Here is a 26,292-nt window from a genome sequence, read left to right as displayed (position 1 = left end):
GGGTGATTAATAATATAGTAGCTGTTCAAATAATGAATATGCTGGTGTGTAAAAAGTACAGTTTGGTAGTCACACCTCTTAAATACAGTCCCAAAAATAATTCTAAATGTTGATTGTTTGAACATAGCAAATGTTTTGAGGAAATAAAAAAAAAAAGAAATTATTCATAAAATGTGCAGATGACACTTACTTGAAGAGACTGTAGGGCTGACAGTCTCACTGGCTTCACTCACTCCCACTTTACCCACTATCCTGTAGCGGATCAGGTACTGCTTTCCAGGCTCCAATCCAGTCAGCATGAAGTCTTCATCAGCTGTGTCTATGGCAAGCCACTGTTGCTCAGCTCCTGAGTCTGCTTTCACCTGCTTGTATTCCACTCTGTACTTCACTGTTTCTCCAGTTGGGGACTTCTGCAGTTTCAGGGACACAGTTTGTGCCAGGACATTTTTCACTACCGGTGGGGGTGGCTTGGACACGGGATGGAACTTTGTGTCTGTCACTTTCCCATTTTCATACAGATAGATGGAGGAGCCTGGAATGGAGGGATTGGAGATGGCAGAAATAATGAATCGGATACTCTTCTCATTTTTACAGGCCTCTGAAAATCTCTTGAAGAGACGTAAGTTCTCTCTCATCTTTGCAATGACATCAGGATCTTTGAACCACTTTCTACCTGATGTCACAGAAAGCAGGGTTTTGTGTCCATCTAGCTCTTTAAACTTGTCAGATTTTAGAAACTCTGTCAGGGTTGAAAGATATGGGTCTTCATATTTTAGAGACGTGAAGGTCAAGCACACCACAACATCAATATCAGGATTAAAAAGGATGGTGTTGAGCCCGTTTAAATCTTCAATGTTGATCTCATTCAGTGTCTTGCTGTAATTTTTCAATAAGATAAGTTCAGACTTTGCATCATCTAACCATTGGTTAAGTAAGCCAGTGTTAAAAGGGGAGCTGCTGTGTATCTCCAGAATGTCTGCCAGGGATTGTTCCTCCATACCTCCTCCTCGAATGGCAGGCAAGACCCTGGCCAGTGCTTTCTGGAGCACCATTGTGTAAATGATAAATGAATGCTGAAATGAGCGCAGCCTTTCTTTGACGTCACTGAAAACATTTGCCTCTGTTCTTCTGGACAGGTCATTGCATGTCCGCTCTACCTCCCCCAGCCCCTCCATCATATCTTCGGTGTTGGAAATCAAATGTGTACTGATTTCTCTCTCCAACCGAGCTGCCTTTGTATCCAGTAAACTTAGAGGATAGAGCCAGACTTTTATTGGCACTGAATTCTCTGGATTTCTCTTCAGCAGAGTGGGGAGCTTCTTGTACACTTCTAGGGCCTCCATGTACGTGGTGGGATTCTGCTCAAGATGGAAATCACCATGAAAGGTGCAGGTGATATTCTCAGCCTTTTTACTATCCTTATCTGTCATTTTTACAGCTCCTTCTCCCTCAATGGAAAATCCAGGGATCTTCTTGACCATGACATTCAGTTCTCCCTCAATGTCCTGCTTGTTTTTATCATCTGCAAATGAGCGATCAAACACCATGAAGGCCTGAGCTCCATACAGCACAGCCGTGACCACATGAGTTGCAGTTTTCTGGTCAAACACCTGAGGGTAGGTGATCTGGCCCAGATGAGTCATAGTGAGTTGATCGAATCTTGAGGTTTCACTGTAATGCATTGTTACTCTGGACTGCTCGTTGGATGATTTGGTGTTACGCAGGTACTTGGCAGATCCACCTACTTCAACTAACCCCCCCAAGAAACTGGCCTTCAGACAAGACCTAACATACAGAAAACCAAACCTACTGAACTTCAAATCTGTCATGAGCTGCAGATGAGTGTCCAAATCTTCCCTCAGTGATTTCTTATCCCACAGAGTAACACCTGAAATGAGAAATGGTTTTAACAGTTACGAAATGGCAATTTGCTGGGAATGAACAGTTTTTGTAAAAACACACTTGTCTAAAAACGTTTTCTGAAAACCCATACATGTTTTAAACTGCAACTTTTGTACTGCAAAAAAGCATAAACCACAACAGTGTTTCACTATATTTAAACAACTTGAATGCAGGTCAAGAACAGACACGAGCTGTTCGAATCACCAGCTGAAGCAAACACTGATCTCCAACACGCGTGACAGAAATAAAGTCAATCTGTTTAGTAATACTGTAAGATTTTCAATAAGATGTCAACATCTTAACCTTATTGTAAATTCTCAATAAGAACTTCTGTAGACGCGTGTCAGAAATAAAGTCAATCTGGTTATTAATACTGTAAGTGAAGCTGGTAATGCTGTTTGTGGAGTTGTTTAATCAGATCTTGAGAGATTTAAAGTCTTTTATCTTCAGTTCATCTAATGCTGTAGCTGAATAAAGTTGCAGTTTGTGTTCTTATCTTTCTTCCAGTGCTTGTTCACAGCAGGTTATTGAATGATTGAAATAATGTTTCAGGAACATCAAATTAACCTTTAAATAACATTTTACTAACATTAAGAAAACTGCATCTTTTTATGTTCTTGGAATGTTACAAATAAACGTTCCTAGAATGTTGAATCTTAAATAAATATTACATTGAAAGAATGTTTGAGAAACATCATACCTTTTAAAAACGTTCCTCTAACGTCAAGAAAACTGGACATTATTTATGTTCCCAGAACCAACACTCAATATTTGGAGAATGTTCTTATAACAAAATTCTGTTAGCTGGGAAAGTACCAGTCTTAATGCTATCCCACAATGCTATGCGGTGGCTGTAAAATAATGCTTCCACGGTGTAGTTACAATTATATTACAGGACTGCCCCTCAATTTCCCATCATGCATTTGCATTTACAATAAAAACATGAATACAAGTTTTACAGTGCTGTAAAATTTACTGTAAAAATTACATCAATTGCTAACAGTGTACTGTTAATTTTATTTACGAAGGCAAACTGTAAAAAAAAAACGTAACACCACAGCTGCCCGTATTTCGCCGTAAAATCGAGAAAAAAACAGCAAAATACTGTTTTGTGGGTCACCATTGTGCTGGAGAGTAAAGCCTATGTTTAAGTAAAGGTCAGACAGAGAAACCCTGATGTTATGCTGTTTACTTTATTTAAGGGCAGTGACTGTGTAGTTATTAATGCAGTGTAAATATCTTCTATAATTTCAATCACACATGAGTGTACATTACTGTTATCTACAATAAATTTTTGTTGAATTGATGTTTAAGATGACTTTTCAAAAATAAGTAGGTTTTTCTTCATAGACTTAAGCAAAGTAGTTCTCAACACCAATATGCTCACATTACTTAAACATTAAAAATATTAATTGGCAAAGTTAAGTGCAGTCGGTTTCTGCAAATAAAAGGAGTTAACTCAAAGGATTGTAAATTAACATAGTATCAGTTAATGAAATGGTTTTTCACTATAAATTTAAATAGTTCTGTAATATCTAAAATGTTACTACTGTATTTTTGATGGTAAAGTTCTGGCAACCACAGCTGGCAGTATTTTACTGTAAATTTAACAGATTTTTTTTTTTTTACAGTGTACGGTCCACCAATAAAAATATGAGGAAGAGGAGGATGGTGGCGGTCCAGCATATACAAAGAGAAAGGTTTGTTTGTATTTTTAACTTCCACATTCTTATTTTTGTAAATGCAGTTGCAACAAGCAAACATTGTTTTCCCCATATTTCTTAAAGTAGGTGAGAGTGAAGATTTGTTTTAATGTGTATAAGGTTGTTGTTTTCAAATAACCTCAACTAAATACAAAATCTAGATTCAGTTATTTTTATGATGAGAATGTACTGCAGTCATGTATGCATAAGTATGTTTGAGATCATATGCAATGGCTCTGTTCTGCTTTTACAACTGCTAACTGCAAGCAGACTGTACTTGTACAGATGCTCATCTCTGGCAAAACATGTGATCACAATACAAACACAGCACCGATTTCTCTTAACATGTTACACATTTCTTTTAATATTTCTGTGTTTGTAGTAACCAAGAGAAGTGTCATCGCTGAAGGAATGGCAGACATAACCCAGACACCTGTGAACACTGAACAGTGGTTGGAGTCCAAGACAGTGGACCTCATCTTTATTATACTTCTGACAGAACTAGCAAGGAGCATTAGAGCCAATGAGAGTACGTTCAAGTAAAATATCTGCATTGATCATTTCACCATGTTATTTTCTGCAGTAACTGCGGGGAATAATAACTGAAGACACAACATCAACATCAAGATCTACATAATGTGTATTTTTCAAGCATTTTATTGCAGTGTTCAATTTCAAATTTATACATACCGAATACCGATAAAAAAAAAAAAAAGTGTTTATTAATTTAATTCAGTGTATAGTTAACCAGAATTCTGTCATTTACATTTTACCAATCCTCTGAATTTTGTTTTTCTGCAGAACTCAAAAGAAGATACTTTGAAGAATTAGATAAGATTAGATTCAACTTTATTGTCATTATGCAGAGTACAAGTACAGAGCTAATGAAATGCAGTTAGTATCTAACCAGAAGTGCAAGAATATGGTGTTTTATATAAAGTGTAAAGTGACGTGACATACAGCCAAGTATGGTGACCCGTACTCAGAACTCACACACCATGAACACACACCCAGAGCAGTGCACATCTTTTATGCTGCGGCACCCGGGGAGCAGTTGGGTTTCGGTGCCTTGCTCAAGGGCACCTCAGTCGTGGTATTGCCAGCACGAGACTCGAACCCACAACCTTAGGGTTAGGGTATTAAGTAGAGTATGTACAGAATATAAATATATATAAGTAGAGTGAAGCTATGTTTTACAGAATATACATGGAATGCAATGTAGTGTCATATATTACATTATGAACAGCAGCAGTAACAACAGTGTAATAAAATACAGTTGGATGAGTGTGCAATAGTATTGTTAAACAATGTATTCTATGCAAAGTATCAGCAGTGCAATTATATTTTTTAAGAATGCTGGTAATCAAACCCAAGAGGTTTGTCAGGTATGGACAGTTTGAAGGGGATTAAATTTAATTTTTTGGGAGATCTCTCTTTAATTGGCATGCTACACACTAAATATTAATCATGCTGGGCACAGACACTTATTGTGCTGTCATTGCAGTTAGTGCTGTAAATAGTCTGTCAAATAACAGGTACATTGCGAAAGTGAAAGTGATGTGACATACAGCCAAGTATGGTAACCCATACTCGGAATTCGTGCTCTGCACTCAACTTCCCCAAATAAAACACACACAAAACATAACACAAACACAACGTGAACACACACCCGGAGCAGTGGGCACATTTATGCTACAACATACATTTAATGTAGTTCACATTGACGCATTACGTTAAACAATACTTGCATATTATTTGCTCTGTACAGGTGCAGAGATGAAAGCTCCCAAACAAATCTGTCACCAGATTAAGATTAGCAACAACCAAGAAAAAGTACTCATTGTTTCACTCAGAAATGAGCCAAGGTAATAGTTATAGATGATTAGATAAATAAATAAAAGTACAAAATGTTTTTAATTTTAAAACTTTGCCACTTACACAACAAAAAAATCCATAGTGAAATTAACTCTTCTGGGAGTATATGTGAGACCACACTCAAGAGTGTGAAAGTGTTAAAATAAGAGTTTTAAATAAACACAGAAGCCAAGTTAAAGTTAATGAGATAATTAAGTGATCAATTGAGTGATGAGTTACCATTATTGAAGACACCTGATATTAACAAGCAGAATCACCAAAGACGAAAATCAAAATTTTTACATTACAATTATAGGGGTAAGTGTTTGCTTTAGTTGGGCTCTTGACCCTTAAATTTTAAAGTTAGATTTTGTTTGGCTGTTGTAACTGAGTAATGACAGACAGACAGACAGACAGACAGACAGAAAGAACCTGTGAATCTCAATAAAGACGGCTTCTTCAAGACTGGAATGATGGTTGTAGCTTTGAAACGTGGGGATGACAGCCTGATTAAGTGAGATGTTGAAAATGTCTGTGAGGACATCAGTCAGTTCCTCTGCAGAGTCTCTCAGTACACGCCCAGGAATTTTGTCAGGACCCAGAGCTTTGCATGCATTGATACTGCTGAAGGATCTTCTCACGCTGTCTGGGGTCAGCGTCCTCACCTGGTCACCGGGAGGAGACGGAGTCTTCTGTGCATTGGTGCCTTTTTGTTCCTCAAAGCAAGCGAAGAAGACATTCAGCTCATTCAGCAGGGAGATGTTGCTGTCACAGGTCAGCAGTGGGGGCTTGTAGTCTGTAATGGTCTGTATCCCCTGCCACAGGCTCCGAGTGTCTCTGCTGTCGCTAAACGATGGGCTATCCTCCTGGAGTACTGTCTCTTAGCCTCTCTGATGCCGCAAGATAGGTTGGTCCTAGCTGTCTTCAGGCCCACCTTATCTCCAGCTCTAAAGGCAGCATTCCACGTCTTCAGTTGTCTGTAGACCTCCCCTGGCATCCACGGCTTCTGGTTGGCCCGGACAGTGATGGTCTTTGTGACTGTTACATCATTAATACACTTGGTGATGTAAGCAGTGAATACTCTTGGAGGTCTGTGGTGTTGTTGAGAGGGCTTTGTAAGCTCCTCTCTGTGTGGTGTAAACAAGGTCTAAAATGTTTTTACCTCTTGTTGGAAATTTAATGTGTTTGTGTATTTTGGGGAACACACTCTTTAAGTCTGCATGGTTGAAATCCCCCGCTACGATGGTGAGGATAGCTGGTTTGTGTGGGTTAGCCATTAGCCTAGCCCAGATACCTCCGCACTTACCCCTCTTCTGCTTCCTTTCACGCTGCTTGTGGCGCCTCCGCTGTGGGCGAGATGCAGTAGTGGGGGTCGGTGATGGTGTAGGCCTACGGAGCAGGCCGAGGTCCCACAGCTCTTCCGCGTGCGTGGTGTTTAACTCTAAAAATGTGGTTCTGCCGACATCCAGCAGAAACTCACGACTGCATGCGCGCTTAAAGACAGGTAGATGCGATGAAGACGTACAAAAACACTGCGACTCACAACACAGAAAACAAGAAAACACCGTTCTGACGGGAGAGAGAGAAGCCACTGCGTGTGGATGCACCACCATCTTTTTGTTAAGTGTATGTTATATAACATTATATAACATTGAGCAATAAATTTGTTACAGTATGCATAAATCTTTGATACCGTTAAAAAAGAACAACTGTTCTTTGTTAGTTCATGATAGCACTGATCCATTAAATAATGTCAACAGGCACAACTTTTGTTCTTAATAATGTAATAGTAAATGTGCGCTGTGCACTTTAGTGTTGGGCCGATTCCGGCTTGGATGCCGCAGTGTCAGCGCGCTAAAAGGCCGCTTGCATCTAGCCCGATTGACTCGGGCCAGAATCAGGCAGTGAGTCCACAGGCAAATTTTGAGTCCAAAGAGTGTATTTTGCTATCTGGGAAACCTTGAACAGAAACTGTTTTTTTTTTTTTTTTTTTTGTCCGTATACCTCTGCTTGGGTAATTTTGTTAATATTAGAGGCCGTGCCTTGGAACTTTAATTGAATACCCCTGACTTTTTTTTTAAAGAAATTTTATTTGTATGGTTTTGTAATATCTGTGTCAATATTTTTTGTGTGTCATGGTAACTTCGGACTGATTACTTATAGAATTTCATTACGAGAAAACTAACCTAAAAGATTAAAAAACTTTTGGCTTAAATCAATTTTTATTTTTTTTTTTAACAAATCAGATCATAGAATATATATATTTTGTCTATAACCTATAAAACAGCTTCTTAAATCGGAATATTTCAATACATGAGGATTCTGAATGAGATTTTTTTCGCAAGCCATTAAATGACTTGAGACTCGACTCTGACTCGTGACCAAAGACTCGGGACTTGACTCAGTCTCCAGCGACTAAAGCCCTATTCGCACGGTATAAGTATTATCTGGGGACCTTGTGTGATTTTGAAAAAGATCACAAAAACAAAAACAGAATGCCAAAGCTGACTTAATTATAAATTAAAGCTGCAAGCAGCGATGAAAGGGCCCTCACACCCGTGCTCACCAGCCGGTGGCCATAAGAGAACAGGGTCCCCCTCACCTTGTGTGCTCACCACCCGGACTCCATATAGAAGATATTACGGAAGCAAACTAACTTGGGCCATATTTTTTATATATATTTATATATCATATGTATATATATATATATATATATATATATATATATATACATACACAACAGGTGGCAATATGATTATAACTGAATATTGGCATGTAAATGTCTTCAGGCCAGGACTCTTACAAAACATGTGAAGTTTGGGGCAGATTAGACATTGCATGTTTAAGTTAGTGAAAAACAAGCAATTTCCTGTTGCCAGCAGGTGGCGCTATGACTATAAATTAATATTGGCCTTAAGATGAGTTCAGGCCAGGACTCATACCAAACATGAGAAGTTTGAGGCAGACTGGACATTGCTTGTTTAAGTTAGTTTATAACAAGTAATTTCCTGTTGCCAGCAGGTGGCGGTATGATTATAACGGAAATATTGGTATTAAGATATGTTAAGGCCAGGACTCTTATCAAACTTGTTAAATTTGGGACAAATTGGACACTCTTTAATATGTTCCTAGGAGTCCATTACAGTGTTTACCATGTCACTTCCTGTTGTCAGCAGGTGACGCTATGACTATAACTGAATAAGGGTATGTTGATGTGTTCAGGTCAGAACTCTTATCAAAAGTGTTAAATTTGGGGCAGATTGGACTCTGCATGCCTGAGTTACAGTAACTTCCTGTTTCACTGCATTAGTAGCATGCTTTAGCACTAAGCTAAGTGTTGCTAGAATGTTTTAGTATGTTTTTAGCATGTTGTTAGCGTATTTAAAACTTGTTGACACTTTTTAATATGTTCCTAGGAGTCCATAACAGTGTTACACATGAGACTTCCTGTTGCCAGTAGGTGGCACTATGACTATACCAAATACGGGCATGTTGATGTGTTCAGGACAGGACTCTTGTCAAACATTTGAAGTTTGGGGCAAATCGGACATTGCTTGCCTGAGTTTCAGCAACTTCCTTTATCACTGCATTAGTAGCATGCTTTAGCAATTAGCTAAGTGTTGTTGCATGTTTTAGTATGTTTTTAGCATGTTGTCAGCGTATTTAAAACTTGTTGATACTTTTTAATATGTTCCTAGGAGTCCATAACAGTGTTAAACATGACACTTCCTGTTGCCAGTAGGTGACACTATGACTATACCGAATACAGGCATACTGAATACAGGTCATGGGTGATTTGTTCAGGACAGAACTACATGACACAAATTTGAAGTTTGGGGCAGATCGGACATTGTTTGCCTGAGTTACAGCAACTTCCTTATTTTCACTGCATTAGTAGCCACTTAGCTAAGTGTTGTTGCATGTATTAGTATGTTTCTATTATTTTTAGCATTAGCATGTTGTCAGCGTATTTAACCCTTGTTGATACTTTTTAATATGTTCCTAGGAGTCCATAACAGTGTTAAACATGACACTTCCTGTTGCCAGCAGGTGGCGCTATGACTATAACTGAATTTGGTCATGGGTGTTTGTTCAGGACAGAACACCTGACACACATGTGAAGTTTGGGGCAGATCGGACATTGTTTGCCTGAGTTACAGCAACTTCCTCTTTTATGGCGAAACATCAAACTTTGTCAGGCCGCCAGGGACACGCCCCTTGACGAAAACTCAAAATCTTCACAATTTAACATCGCAAAGGTCTTATGATGACCCTCACCAAATTTGAAGATGATCCGATTAAAACTGTAGGAGGAGTTTGTCAAAGTAGGAGGCATGGAAATGGCAAAAACTACACAAAAATCGTACAGGAAATTCAAAATAACTTACTTCCTGTTGGGTTTTGGATTTTGTCCCAAGAGACTTTTTTGTAGGTAATGGTGTTACATGTATGTACCGATTTTCATGCATGTACGTGAAATGTAGCTCGAGGCGCACTCAGTTGAAATTTAACAGGTGGTGCTATCGTGCAATTTTGCCACACCCACTTCTGAAACCTATATCAGATGTAAATTTTCACCAGTTCTGAGGTGTGAGCAAAGTTTCGTGAGTTTTAGAGCATGTTTAGGCCCTCAAAAATGCGATTCATTTCGGACAAGAAGAAGAAGAAGAAGAAAATTCCAAGAGGGTCCTCGCACCACCAGTGCTCGGGCCCTAATAAATAAATAAATATACAAAAAAAGTAAAAAAGTCAATATAAATAAATGTATAAATTAATATACAAAGAAAAGTAAAAAAAAGCAAAACATTTTTTATTTATACATTTATTTATTTCCACTTTTATTTATTTTCACATTTCTCTATTTATTTACGGATTTATTTATTTATACATTTATTTATTTATGCATTTCTTTGTCCGTAAGGTAATTAGGAGGGTGTGTTTTACCTAAGGATGCAACAATACAATTTTTTTTAAAGCCGATCCAATCCGATACCAAAAATTCTGAGTATCTGCCGATGCCGATACCGATCCAATCCGATACCAGCACAGTTTTTTTTTAAATCAATGTAAAATTTCTATACTTCTCTATGTTGACCTGATCGTCTATCTTTTGAGTGTTAAACACAATCTACTACATATAGACAACTTCATTTTAATGAAAAATAACAAATGAAAAAAAAATATAAATCACAATCTATGAAAAAAAAAATACTATTATAAACTAGGTTAGTGGATAATTCAGCAGCAAAAAGATACTCTAGAAAAGTCACGGGTGCACAATAATTTTATAAAATCTACTGAAATATTTTATTTACAAATAAAAGTGAAGTCTAAAATCTGGTAAAATGTATTGTTGTATATACATTATATAGAACTCCAAAAAGCCGTTTTATTGCCTAAAAAGATCCAGCTTCCTCTTTGTATTGTTATAGCACAGCAAAAAAGGCAGCAACATATGATAGATAGGGCAGAATAAGAAAAGCCAATATAGAAATCTAAAAGACGTTTATTTTAAATGTATAGCACAGCAAAAAAGGAAGCAACATATGATAGATAGGGCAGAATAAGAAAAGCCATTAATAATTTTTGATTGCACATAAAAGTATTATAATGCTAAAGGCGCCAATATATAGCAGCACAGAGCGCTTATGCGCATCCCGTGTGCAGAATGATGAGCTTGACACAACACCGAGTCACAGTGCGCAGGCTGCGCACTCCTCCGAGTCCATATAGAAAAGTTCTCTCTTCACAACATTTCAGACAGTGTACTGTTTAAGTAAATGAATGAATACTGGTTTGTTTCAATTCGGGGGAGTGTCAGCCATGTTTAAAAAGTGAATAACTTAAGTAATTTGTGGATTAATGCTTACTGGAGACGCAAACCATTTCATGGCTACACAGCAACGTACCCAATAATGCTATTGAGCTAGCCGGACGCTACACGCTCCAGGCAGATAGAACGGCAGATGACTCCAGCAAGACAAGAGGTGGTGGAATGTGCATTTATGTCAACAAATCTTGGTGTACGGACATTGTCATTGTTGGGAGACACTGCTCAGCTAACCTAGAGTTTCTCATGGTTAAATGTAGACCTTTTTATCTGCCGCGGGAGTTCACTTCCACCATTATAACTGCAGTCTATATTCCACCGGATGCTAATGCCAAGCTTGCTTTGAACGAACTTCATGCAGCCATTAGTAAACAACAGACTGCTCACCCGGAGGCTGCTTTTATTGTCGCAGGTAATTTAAATCACTGCAAATTAAAGACAGTTCTCCCCAAATTTCATCAGCATGTTTCCTGCCACACCAGAGGAGACAAAACTTTGGATCATGTTTACACAAACATTGATGGAGCTTACATCGCGACCCCCCTCCCCCACCTCGGACAGTCTGATCACCTTTCTTTGTTTCTCACACCTAAGTATTCACCCCTCATCAACCGTGTGAAGCCATCAATGAGGACCATCAAAGTGTGGCCAACTGGAGCAGAATCTTTACTTCAGGACAGATTTCAACACACTGACTGGAGTATGTTTGCTTATGAGGCTGCCTGTGGCTCTCACATGGACATTAACATCTATACCTCCTCTGTACTGACTTACATCAACACCACCATTGACAGTGTTACAACAGAAAAACAGATAACAACATACCCTAATCAGAAGCCATGGATGAACAAGGAGGTGCGACTTCTGCTGAAAGCCCGCAACACTGCCTTCAGGTCAGATGACGCTCAGGCCTACAGCAAATCCAGAGCCTAACCTGAAAAGGGGCATCAAAAAGGCCAAGTACTGCTACAAGCTGAAGGTAGAGGAACACTTTTCCAACTCTGACCCCCGACGCATGTGGCAGGGCATCCAGGTCATCAGTGACTACAAGTCAAGTAACTCCACTCCAACGGTCACGGACGTCTCCTTCCTTAACGAGCTAAATTACTTTTATGCTCGCCTCAACAGTGACAGCAAGGAGACAGCCACCAAAATCACACACTCAGCAGATCACCAACCTCTCAAACTCACCTCCACAGATGTCCACACTGCATTGAGCCGGATCAACGCACACAAGGCTGCTGGCCCGGACGGCATTCCTGGACGTGTGCTTAGACCATGTGCAGAGCAGCTTGCAGGGGTCTTCACAGACATTTTCAACCTGTCCCTCACCCAAGCAACTGTGCCAACATGTTTTAAGTCCACATCCATTGTGCCAGTACCAAAACACTCCTCCCCAATGTGCCTGAATGACTATGGCCCCGGTAGCACTCACACCCATCATTATGAAGTGCTTTGAGCGATTGGTCCAAGCACACACCTCAAAGACTGCCTCCCACCCACACTGGACCCACATCAATTTGCCTACCGCAGAAATAGGAGCACAGAGGATGCAGTATGCACAGTGCTGCACTCTGCACTCACACACCTGGACAATAAATAAATAAATAAATAAATAAATAAATAAATGTATGCATTTAGCAGACGCTTTTATCCAAAGTGACTTACAGTGCATTCAGGCTATTAATTTTTACCTATCATGTGTTCCCGGGGAATCGAATCGAGTCAATAACAACACATATGTACGGATGTTGTTTTTGACTTCAGTTCAGCATTTAACAACGTCATTCCCTCCAAGCTGACCACAAAACTTGGAGACCTGGACATTAACACCTCCCTCTGCAACTGGATCATGGAACTTCTGACCAACAGGCCTCAGCATGTTAGGTCAGGCCACACCCACTCAAATGCTGGTGGTATATCACCACCATCACACTTAACACCGGCGTACCACAGTGCTGTGTGCTGAGTCCATTCCTCTATTTCCTCTACACCCACGACTGCAAGCCTGTACATTGATCCAACTCCATCATTAAGTTTGCAGATGACACCATGGTGATTGGCCTCATCAATGACAACGATGAGACTGCCTACAGGGAAAAGGTACAGCACCTGGCCACATGGTGCGCTGACAATAACCTGCTCCTTAACACCAGCAAGACAAAGAACCTCATTGTGGACTTCAGGAAGAAGAAAGGAAGCACGCATGACCCCATCCACATTAACGGGATGGTTGTTGAACGTGTCTCCAGCTTCAAGTTCCTGGGAACCACCAACTCGGAGGACCTGTCCTGGACCACAAACACCTCCAGCCTGGTCAAGAAGGCTCACCAATGCCTCTTCTTCCTCAGAACACTGAAGAAGAACCAACTGTCTTCAGCCATAGTGGTAAACTTTTACCGGTGTGCGATCGAGAGCATCCTGACCAGCTGCATCACAGTCTGGTATGGGAAATGCTCAGTGGCTGACCGCAAAGCAGTGCAGAGGGTGGTGAAAACTGCCCAACGCATCACGGGGACACCACTTCCTGCTATTGAGGACATCCAGAGGAAACGCTGTCTATGTCGAGCTCGCAGCATTCTTAAGGACTCCTCTCACCCTGACCATGGACTGTTTAACCTTCTGCCCTCCGGGAGGTGCTTCAGGAGCCTCCGGACAAGGACCAGCAGATCCAGGAACAGTTTTTTCCCTACAGCTGTCTCCTTACTGAACTCTGCCCTCTGACACCCCCCACACCATACACACAGACTCCTCCCCCACACTTCATCACTACATCTGACCGATTTATTTATTTATTTATTTTACAACAAGCAAAAAAAAAAACAGTAAACTTGCTATTAGTTTGCACTACTGTCTGTTCATCCAGAAACACTGAGTAATCCATTTGCACACTGAAATATTTTCTCTGCACTTTACTGACCATTGCAATAGTGTAAATTATGTTCTTATGTTCATAGTTCTGCCTATAGTGTACATACATTTTCACATATTCCATCTGTATAGTATGTTCATAGTACACCTATCTGTATATCATGCTGATAGTATTTAAAATCTGTAAATTATGTCCATAATACTTATCTGTATAGTTATTGTACATATTGTAGACCTTGTATATTCTGTACTTACTGCTTATTGCACTTCTGGGTTAGATGCTAACTGCATTTCGTTGCCTTGTACCTTACATGTGCAGTGACAATAAAGTTGAATCTAATCTAATCTAATCTAAACCGTTTCAAATGATTCAGTCCGATTTGGTGAACTAGTTCAAACGGTTTGTTTCAGACTGGTGTCGCTGTTGGACAGTGTTATTCCTGCTTCCTGCTTGCCTTGCTGCTGGTTTGTGATTGTAGCTCCGTGTAGCTCCGTATAGCTTTGTTTTTCTGTAGAATCTCTATCTTACTATCGCTCTCTGTTGTTTAAAGTGATAAAATATAACTTAATTCCCACCATATTTCTGATATGATCTATCAGTCTAATCTGATTAATTTGATTGTTAACTTTAATTCTAAATCCGCGAGTGCAGCGCACCTGCATTGCATTAACATTCGTTAGCTTGTGATTTGCATTTCCATTTGTGCCTATCGCTGTTTTCTTTTCTTTTTCCTTTTTCCTTTCTCCTCTCCTCTCTCTCAATACTCTCTCATTCCGGTTTTTCACAAGTTCATCAAACAACTGTGGTAAGAATCTTTCATCAAGCACAGTGAGTAATGGCTTCTCCTGCTATTGTTATTTGCACTGCTTGCCACATGTATAGTTTATCTCTCTCTGTCGGCGACAAGGGACTCACATGTGATGAATGCAGGCAGTGGTGGACGAAGTACACAAATCAAGTACTTGAGTAAAAGTACAGATACGTATAATAAAATATTACTCCAGTAAAAGTAAAATTACTCCTTTTTCAATTTTACTTGAGTGAAAGTACAAAGGTACTCAATTTTTTATGTACTTATGTAAAATATTACTGACATATAGATTTATTTTGCAATTTTATATAGGCTACTTAATTTAATTTTATATTAGCACATATGTTTTTTTTTATAATCCTACTGCTCAAAATACCTGGAATTTTCTCAAAATAACCACTTAATGGAGTCAAGATATATTTTTGTTGTTGATATGGACTACGCTGACAAGAGTGATGGAGTAATGTTCACTGTGAAGCTTACACTGCGATGTACCTGAGAGAAAACAGATTTGTGACCCTGGACCACAAAACCATAAGGGTCATTTTTTTGAAATTGAGATTTAGGCATCATCCGAAAGCTGATTAAATAAGCTTTCCATTGATGTTTTGTTTGTTAGGAAAGGATGATATTTGTCTGAGATACAACTATTTGAAAATCTGGAATCTGAGGGTGCAAAAAAATAAAAACACTGAGAAAATCACCTTTAAACTTGTCTAAATGAATTCTTAGCAATGCATATTACTAATCAAAAAATAAGTTTTAATATATTTACGGTAGGAAATTTAAAAAATATCTTCATGGAACATGGTCTTTACTTAATATCCTAATGAATTTTTGCCATAAAAGAAAAATTAATCATTTTGACCCATACAATGTATTTTTGGCTATTGCTACAAATATACCCCAGCGACTTCAGAATGCTTTTGTGCTCCGGGTCACGTTTGATCATCAGATTTTCACCAGTAAGAAAAAAAGTGTTTTAAAATTTGTTGTTTTGCAGAACATCACAGTTATATATGACATGAGAATAAGGCCTGAAGTTAGGAAGAACATTTTCTCAAACCTTGTCTGTGGTGTAAAAACACTCCTGGCCAAAATACTCCCAGAGGGCATCACTTCCCACTTTGATAATTACTGTAGTTACCATGTTCTGAACATCACAGCCTTTCTTTTTTCCCCAGATATAATATATCTAGGTGGTTGAATAAAAATATTTGGACTTTATTTTAAAAAATAACCTCAACTTAGCACCAGCAAGCTTGTTAGCTAGACAGTTAGCATCAGCTACCAATATTTACTTATTTTCAGTATGGTTATGAATAAACATTCATATCTGTCTACTTGGGTGGTTAATTCAAACAATATAAACATTTATACTGTTGATAATATAAAAACAGACTTCACATAGGGATAAATGCGTAACATTTTAATACAACTGTTAATGTTATGTCAGCGGGAATTTGAACGTGCATTAGTTATTTTATTTAATCTGTGTTAATTTAATGTTTTGTTTTTTTGACCTAAGAAGCACAGATGCTGATGTGTTTGCATTCAAGCATTTCAGTGGGCTTAAATAGATCACCCTTTACAGAAGATTTAGTTCACAAACAACTGACAATTCTGACCTAAATATGATTTTCAGTTACAATAATTAATCTCAAAATTCGACATTAGTAACTTACTTTTAGCAGCATCAGTCGCGCACGCGCTCACAAGATCTCCCGGTTGTGAATTGAGTTCACTAGAGACTCGCACTAAACGGTTCATTTGAATCAGTGAGTTGTAGACTCGAGAACAGTTGCAATCAGATCATTCTAATTCGTGAATGAATCGTTTGGTGCTATTTGCAAACCGATTTAAAAGGTTCATTGAAAAGAATCAGTTCGTTCTTGAATCAGACACCGCTTCTGCGTCTCAGAGCACGTGATATATATTGTAAGGAGTAACGATATGTTTTATGAAATGTAGTGAAGTAAAAAGTACGATCTTATGCTTTGGAATGTAGTGAAGTAAAAGTAAAAGTTACTTAAAATAAAACTACTCCAGTAAAGTACAGATACTTGAAAAATGTACTTAAGTACAGTAACGAGGTAAAGCTACTCCGTTACTGTCCACCACTGAATGCAGGGAAATAGTTAGGCTGACAGAGAAGATTTCAGAATAAGAGACACGCATCCAAACTTTAATTGAGGACAGTAAGAATGTGAGGGCTCTAGATAAGGCTTTGGAGGGGTCTAGCCCAGGGATTCCTGTACATCGTTCGGTTCCGGTAACAGCGCCTCTGCAGCAGGGCAACTGGGTGACAGTGAGGCGGCATTGTTGCGGGTCAAAATACCGCTCTTCTGTTCTGATCAAAACATTTAACAGGTTCTCCCCACTCAGTGATGCACCCACTGAGAAACCTGATGAAAGTGCTCTAGTTACTGGCAATTCTATTGTACGGAATGTGAAAATAGAGACAATAGTCCAATCTTTACCGGGAGCCAGAGCGCCTGACATCTTAGCAAATTTAAAAGTGCTGGCTAATGCTAAATGTGAATACAGTAAGATTATTACTGTATTACAGTAAGACTTGCTAATAATGCCAGCAACATGCTAGCCACATGCTAATCATGCTGGAAACATGCTAGTGACATGCTAGTAACTTGTTAATCATGTTAGCAACATACTAGTCACTTGCTAATCATGCTACCAACATGCTAGTTTACTATTTCTTATCTTTTTATCTGTCTTTCTATTTATCTATCTGTTTTTCTGGTAGATTGTATTGTCTTCAAAACTTTAAAACTACTTCAAATTAGTTAAAACTGAAAACCCTCAAACTGTAAGCTTTTAAAACTACTTCAAACTTTCTAGCTAGGCTTTTTCAAGACAACTTAAAGATTGCCTACAAACTTTACTGTCTAGTTATTCTTCTTCTTCTTCTGAGACTAAAATTATCAACTCTAGCTCTACCACAAAAGACTGCTTTGAAAGTAATCTTCCTGATCTATCCCAATTCCTTAGCATATCCAAAACCTCAACTTGATGATGTAACAGAAACTGTGGACTCTCTCTTTTCTAGCATTTTAAATACAGTTGCTCCTTTACGCTTAAGGAAGGTTAAGGAAAACCGTGGTATAATGAGCACACTCGCACCCTAAAGAGAGCAGCCTGGAAAATGGAGAGCAGGTGGAGGAAAACAAAACTAGAGGTATTTTGTATTGCTTGGCCGGAAAGGTAACCTATCCTACAGAAAAGCATTAAAAGCTGCTAGATCTGATTACTTTTTGTCTCTTTTAGAAGAAAAAAACAACATAACCCCCAGGTATTTATTTCAATACAGTGGCTAAAATAATCAGAATGAAAAAGGGGTAAAGCATCAACAAGTGTTGACAATTCCCAAAATCACAGCAGTAATGACTTTATGAACTACTTTACTTCTAAGGTCGATACTGTTAGAGATAAAATTGTAACCATGCAGCCGTCAGCTACAGTATCGCATCACACAGTGCACTATAGGTCCTCTGAGGAACAGTTCCACTCATTCTCTACTATAGGAAAGAAAGAATTGTATAAACTTGTTAAATCATCTAAACCAACAACATGTATGTTAGACCCTATTCCATCTAAGCTCATAAAAGAGGTGCTTCCAGAAGTCATAAATCCTCTTCTGACTGTTATTAATTCCTCATTGTCATTAGGATATGTCCCTAAAACCTTCAAACTGGCTGTTATTAAGCCTTGTGGTTAAAAACCACAACTTGACCCCAAAGAACTAGTTAATTATAGACCGATCTTGAATCTCCCTTTTCTGTCCAAGATACTAGAAAAGGTAGTATCCTCACAGTTATATTCCTTCTTAGAGAAAAATGGTATCTGTGAGGATTTCCAGTCAGGATTTAGACTGTATCATAGTACTGAGACAGCTCTCCTTAGAGTTACAAATGAACTGCTCTTATCATCTGTACGTGGTTTTATCTCTCTATTAGTGCTATTGGATCTTAGTGCTGCGTTCAACACTATTGACCACAACATTCTTTTGCATAGAGTAGAAAACTTTGTTAGCATTAATGGAAGTGCATTAGCATGGTTAAAATCATACTTATATGACCGCCATCAATTCATAGCAGTGAATGAAGAGGTATCATATCGATCACAAGTGCAGTATGGAGTACCTCAAGGCTCAATACTAGGGCCGTTACTCTTCACGCTTTAAATGTTACCCTTGGGAGATATCATCATGAAACACGGTGTTATCCTTAACAATTATACTCAACACTCAGCTCCTATATTTCTTCGCGGCCTGGCGAAACAAACCAATTTGAAAAACTAACGGAATGCATAGTGGATATAAAAAACTGGATGACAAGTAATTTCTTACTGATCTTACTAAAATTCTGAAAAACACAGAGGTGTTAATTATAGACCTAAACGCATGTAATGACCTAGAACCGCTGTCTAAGACTTGATGGCTGCTCTGTCAATTCTTCGTCATCAGTTAGGAACTTAGGTGTGCTATTTGATAGCAATCTTTTCTTAGAAAGCCACGTTTCTAGCATTTGTAAAACTGCATTTTTCCATCTCAAAAATACATCTAAATCACGGCCTATGCTCTCAATGTAAAATGCAGAAATGTTAATCCATGCGTTTATGACCTCAAGGTTAAATTATTGTAATGCTTTATTGGGTGGTTTGTTCTGCACGCTTAGTAAACAAACTCCAGTTAGTCCAAAATGCAGCAGCTAGAGTTCTTACTAGAACCAGTAAGTCAATGACCATATTAGCCCGGTTCTGTTAACACTGCACTGGCTCCCCATCAAACATCGTATAGATTTTAAAATCTTGTTTATTACTTATAAAGCCCTGAATGGTTTAGCACCTCACTATTTGAACAAGCTCTTGTTACATTATAGTCCTCCACATCCACTGCATTCTCAAATCTCAGACAATTTGATAATACCTTATATATCAAACAACAATACAAAATGTAATTTTAAAACATCAAGGGTCAAGGGCTCAACTAAAGCAAACACTGATCACTATAATGGTAACCAATAATTTACCTTTTTTTCCTTCAGTGATTCTGTTCATGACCTTAAGGTGTGTTCAATAACTCTGTTTTGGGGGACAACTTTTTATGTAGCACAACCTTTTTTGAACATGATGCCTGTATCATGGATCATATCTATGTAAGCAACAAAAATGTGAATTTGTAAAAGGTGTTGATTGTCATGTGCATGCATATAATGTTTTCGAAGGGTGTTTCATGATCGCCAACTACTGGCCTGGCATCCACAACATAGTATTCTTTAGTATAGTGTTTTTTTTGTTTGTTTGTTTTTTGTCCAATGTAATCAATATTTTTGTGTAAATTTTACTTAATTTTTTCATGTTATTCTACTCATTTTGAATGGTTAATTCTAATTAATTCTAATGTGTTAAAATTAATTAATAATATTGCTTGTAATCTGTTGACACAATTTTATTGAGTAAATATAGAGAATAACTTTTTACAGTGAAGGTTTTTTCTCCATTCTGTCACCGATGGAGTTTTGGTTCCTTGCCGCTGTTGCCTCTGGCTTGCTTAGTTGGGGACACTTCATTTACAGCGATATCATTGACTTGATTGCAAATGATTGCACAGATAATATTTAAACTGAACTGAGATGATGACATCACTGAATTTAGTGATGAACTGCCTTTAACTGTCATTTTGCATTATTGACACACTATTTTCCTAATTAATGTTGTTCAGTTGCTTTGACAAATTTTTTTGTTTAAAGCACTATATAAATAAAGGTGACTTGACTTGACTTGACAAAGAAGAACTGGTTAAATCGAATGATTCGTTCATGAAACGGACATCACTAGTACAAAGGAAAGAAATATTGATAAGTAGTGTATTAAATCTGTATGTTAGTTTATTGAGCCTTTTCTTTGAACAGTTTTAAACCTCAGTTACTGTGCGCTCTTGAAGAGAGTTTTACCGAATGCAACACACAGTTTGATTGCTGAATGGAGGATGACAGACAGCCACAGTGGAAAGAAGAGTTTATGTGAATTTGAATTGAATGACTTAAATATTAATCTGTACCTCACATTGAACTATATCTGTAACTATCACACTTGAAATATATGCATCCGTAGAACAATTGTGGTTCCCAAAATAACGAATAGTAACACACAAGTGTCTCTGCCCGCCTACATGACGCAACCGATGATCCTTAGTATCAGATCGATGCACCCTAGTGTTGGGTTGTTTTGGCTGGGAAGCGTGCAATCTGTGATCGTGTGCATTAGATGGGCAATATGGCTGAAATCTTATTTCATGGGTTAGTATTGCAGTTTCACATGTGGGTTGTTTTGGCTGGGAAGCGTGCAATCTGTGATCGTGTGCATTTTCTTTTCTCTCGAAACAAACAAAAATACAACTCATGTCCACAAAATTTTTGAACATTCAACACAACAAGCATACAATGCTTGTTTCCAAAATTCTGGATAGAAAAAGGCATCAGTTACTGTAGAAGATTTGTCGCCTCACGCCACTTCCCGTGTGGACAGTCACCACATCAAGTGAATATAATGGTGTAGACATGGCTTTAGATATGGTTTTATCACAGGTCTTAGGCTGAAAATATCCAGAATTAGATCAAACAAAAAGGTGTCCATGGGAACGAAGCTAGTGGAACACATACACCATGCATTGTAGCCTAAAACATGTTTAATATTTGTGACTGACACCAACGATTGTATGCAGTGGAGATGCGTTCACTGACAAATATCATTCAGCATTCATTTTGAAATTTTGTCAAATATTTTTTCTTGATTACAAGAAAAAAAAAACTGGTGTTTTTGTGATTTATTTCTTGTTTTTCATTTAATTCATATGTTAACATTAAAAATAAATGGTTTAGTTTTTTTTCTGCAGTTGAAGAATGTATAGTTTAAATTATGTCAGTGATTTCTCTCATTTTAAAAATGATCAAGATTTATTTATTTTTAAAAAAAATTTTAAATTTGCCTATAGATCAGACTACATGCAGGCTAATTTCATTCTTTCTTAAGTTCACTTCTTAAAATTTATGAAGAATTTGAAATCAACTTCATAACAAATAGGCTATGCTAATTAATTTTTGTTATAAGCAATATATTTAAAGAGGAACTGGGCAGGCAAAATTGGGATAATGTCTATAGTTATGAAAACCCAAATGAGGCTAATGATATTTATATATTATATTATATATTATATATATTAAACATTTATTATAAATGCTGTCCACTTAAAGCAATTAAAGTCAATCATAAAATACAGAAAAACCTTGGTTTACTAAAGGTATCATAAAATTTCTGAAATCTAGAACAAGAGATGCTGAAAATAAATATAAAGAATATAAGAATAAATTGGTAAATATTATTAGAAACAGTAAAAAAGAATATTATACAAAATTATTGATAGAACATAAACAAAATATACAAGGAACATGGAAAGTGCTAAATAGTGTAATACATAAAAGAAAATATAAGCGTGAGTATCCAAATCATTTTATTAAAGATAATAGTATAATAAATAATATTAATGAAACTGTAAATGAGTTTAATGATTATTTTGTCAAAATTGGTTATGATTTAGCAAATAAAATAGTGCATCGACAAAGTAAATCCATAAACATCGATTCTATCCACAAGAGCTCAAACTCATGTTTTTAAGTCCAACTAACGAAAATGAAATATTAAAAATTGTGAGATATTGCAAAGGAAAAAATATCGGTAGATAAAAATGGGTTGGATATGTTTATAGTTAAGGAAATAATGTATAATAATGTTCAGCCCTTTACCTTCATTTGTAACCAGTCATTTGAAACCGGTATTTTTCCAAATTAAATGAAAATAGCCAAAGTTCTTCCGTTATATAAAGATGGTGACAAGCATTTGTTTTCTAATTATAGACCCATTTCTTTGCTTCCTCAATTCTCCAAAATATTAGAAAAGTTATTTGTTAAAAGGCTGGATAAATATATAGAATTAAATAATATTTTAACTGAACAACAATTTGGTTTTTTGAGCACATAGGTCCACAACAATGGCAGTTATTAATTTAGTTAAAAATATTACACAAGCAATAAATAAAAAAACAGTACACAGTTGGAATTTTTTTTAGATTTACAGAAAGCCTTCGACACAATAGATCACAATATTTTATTATATAAATTGCAAAAGTATGGTTTTAGGGGGATAGCACATTCTTGGGTTGAAAATTACTTAACGGATAGGCTTCAGTATGTACAGTAGGTGGACATCCAAAGCGTTACTTCTACCGCCGCTCGTACCGCCGCCGCGGCGTCTGCAAATTGCATTTGCAGCTTTTGACCGCTGAGTGGCGCTTTAATCACAAGTTTTCAAACAAGCGCATCAAATCACATTTTCGCAAATAGACGTCAGTTTTGCCTCGCTGATGTGTTACATTTGACGGCTGCAGTCAGGGAAAATGAAATAAAAAAACAAATAGTTAAAATATTTAATATTCACAGAGGAAAGTTTGGTACTTATGAAGTTATGTGCATTTCTTAGAACGAATTCAAGCAGGATAAATGTCAAGCCTGTGCCTGAGCCTGTGCTTATATTTTCTCTAAGCTACACAGTATTACACCATATTTTAGATTTGACACATTTAATAGGAGTGCAGTATTATTTATATAATATGAATTATGTGTTATATTATTCAAAATAAATTGTGTTTTACTTTGCACCGTAGCATTAAAAGTGGTAGCCTATTTTAGTGAGCTATAGGCTACATGGATTAATATGCAAAATGTCAAAAAAAACAAAAATCATTAATATAATTACATTTTATATTTTAAAATTCCTTTAATAAAACAACATGCATTTTTGTTATTCGTTACCTGTCCTTTATTTTTGACAGACAACTTCTTGGGAAAATATATTTGTCTGTAGACTGATAAAGAAATTGTTGCGTGTTTTATAAATTATTTTCTTTATTTTAGTAAAACGTGAGGCACTGTATAATTTCGTTCCCATTATTTAGGCCTAATTAAAAAAAGAAATGAATAAATTAAACCTGCACGATTTAGCTAAATCATTAAAATTCTAAAGAATGGACTGATTAATAAAACGTCCTCACGATTAAACTCAAGTTCTCTCATTATAATCACCAAAGTTCAAATGATGTAAAAAAGAGCTTCATTAATAGACAACTTCAGTGATTTTAAAGGGAGCCGCCGTTACTTGCTTACATAGAATTTAAGTTAAAAAAAAAAAAAAAAATTGTAGCCGCATTTAAATGCAGGTGTGTAAAATGTCTGCGTGCAAGATTTGCGCAGCGCGAGTGATGCTGAGTGCACACGCAGCATTTATTCTTATTTATTTTATCTTCATTACAAATCTTGTTTGGTTTTATTTTGGATAATTGCATGTAAAAAATAATGCATATGCAAAATGTGAATAATTATTCATATTTAAGTGTTTGTGCGAAAATTATTAATGCGCATGCAGGACAGGGAGGCGCCCTCTAGATCACTTGAATTTTTTTCCGGATAATGAATTAACTTAAAACGGTGGTGTCTCACATACATGATAAATATATCTACAGAAAGCTTGAAATGTCTTTTAAAACGAATCAATTCAGAACGAAAGCATTATGTAATCTGTGAAGGTTGTATTTCTCTTTAAAGGCGAGTCCATGTGGAGAGAGTCAGCACTGTGAAATTTCATCTTGCAGCCGACAAGAAAACATTTGTTTATTAATAAATAATTAAAATGTCACCTTTTTTACAATTATTAGGCTACTTCTGCCTGTGCTTTGTGACGAACTTAATGCATGTGCTTGAGCGCGAAATATATTAAGGCTCATTATGGATTATATATGTAAATGTAATATAATGCTGTTAGTTGAATAATGACAAATGAACGACTAGTAACTAGAAAAATCTTACATGGGAGGCCGACCTATCAAATACCCTCTAGACATCTCTTTAAAAAGTTTTTAATGCATTTTATACGCGTTTGCATAAATTCTTCTTTCAGAACGGTCTGTAATGGAGAGATACCTTAACACTGATTTTTCCTCTGAAACACACAAAAACGAAAATTGAAATAAAATTGATATTTTTTTTTTTTTTAAGAATGGCCAACCCTTCTCTGCAGATATTGTTTGCTTCTGGTTTGTGCATTGTAAATAGGCTACAACAACAACAACAACAAAAAAAAAAAAAATAATAATAATAATAATGTCTCCAAAAACTCCAAAATGTTTTTTTTTTTTTTTTGTCATGTCTGTAACGCATGTGTATTCCCAAATCTAAAAAAGCCTATAAAACATCATAGACGGATAATACTGATGTCTGGACTCTGTTTGGGATTTAGAAAAAACACAAAGAGATGTATAGACAATATATGGTTATGAAAAGGCTACATTCTGTGAGAATTTATATTTCATAGTCTAAAAATAATATTGTTTAGACGAAACAAAATAAAATTAACGTAACAGTTTGCGAATTTATTATTATAATTTTTTTAAATTAAGGCAACTTCCTCTGAAGTTATAATAACTAATAAACTATATTGCGCTATACGGTAGTCAACATTTGAAGTGGATCAAAACCTTTCTTCAAAGTTGCCCTAAAACCAAAATGACGAGTCCTATCTAAACCTGTTCTGCAAGATTGATACCCTCATAAGACACTGTCCATATGAAAGACCAAGAGATTCACACCTTTATCTCAACCCCCACAAGCTACACAGAACTAACCCCCAGCCCCCTCCAGCTGAACTGAACTCGGTCTGTTTTTTGGCTGTGAGGAACGGTGTGTTGTCATGTTACTGGGGTGAAACATGCCTGTACTCACAGCAGACCTACTCTTTTTATTCATTATTTTCCCGCAGCCCATATTATTGTTTTCACAAGACCATAATAATAACAAATTATCAATTGATAATTAATCATTATTTTACGAAAATCATTGTTATTTGTGAACGTAGCGTTTGCGGAAGGCTTTAAGACCAAGCGGAGTCCTCCATCAGCTGCTCCCGCTTCACAGCGCGCGGGACTCGCTCTAACTGACCCAGCTTCAAAGTCCGCAAGTTTTGATTTAACTAAAACAATTTGAGCGAATACAACTTACTGATCATGAGCCCAACATTTAGCAAGACAGAAAAACATTCAGTCTACCTGAAGGAAGATGTATTTCATTGTAAGTTAATGCTGTTAAATAGAGAGTTAAATGGAGAGAGAGAGAGAGAGAGAAATAATAAAAAAAAACCCGCATTGGCTATTCCTAAACTTGGAGCTCATTATATCGAAGTACAAATCCAAACACCA

The 26,292-nt window shown here is 37.0% G+C and overlaps 1 protein-coding gene across 1 annotated transcript in view; it reads right to left on the bottom strand.

The window, feature by feature from the left end:
- Positions 1-164: 164 nt before the first annotated feature.
- The window catches only part of LOC109101110 (verrucotoxin subunit beta-like), a 30,325-nt gene continuing 4,197 nt past the window's right edge, over positions 165-26,292 (bottom strand). The window contains exon 3 of the mRNA XM_042761459.1: positions 165-1,888. Coding sequence (XP_042617393.1) covers positions 165-1,888 — 1,724 coding nt within the window. The remainder of the gene's footprint in view (positions 1,889-26,292) is intronic.

The sequence above is a fragment of the Cyprinus carpio genome, chromosome A8, assembly GCF_018340385.1.
Source record: "Cyprinus carpio isolate SPL01 chromosome A8, ASM1834038v1, whole genome shotgun sequence".
Lineage (NCBI taxonomy): Eukaryota > Metazoa > Chordata > Actinopteri > Cypriniformes > Cyprinidae > Cyprinus > Cyprinus carpio.
Note: the sequence above shows the minus strand (reverse complement) of the source record. Positions and strands in the feature narration are given on the sequence as shown.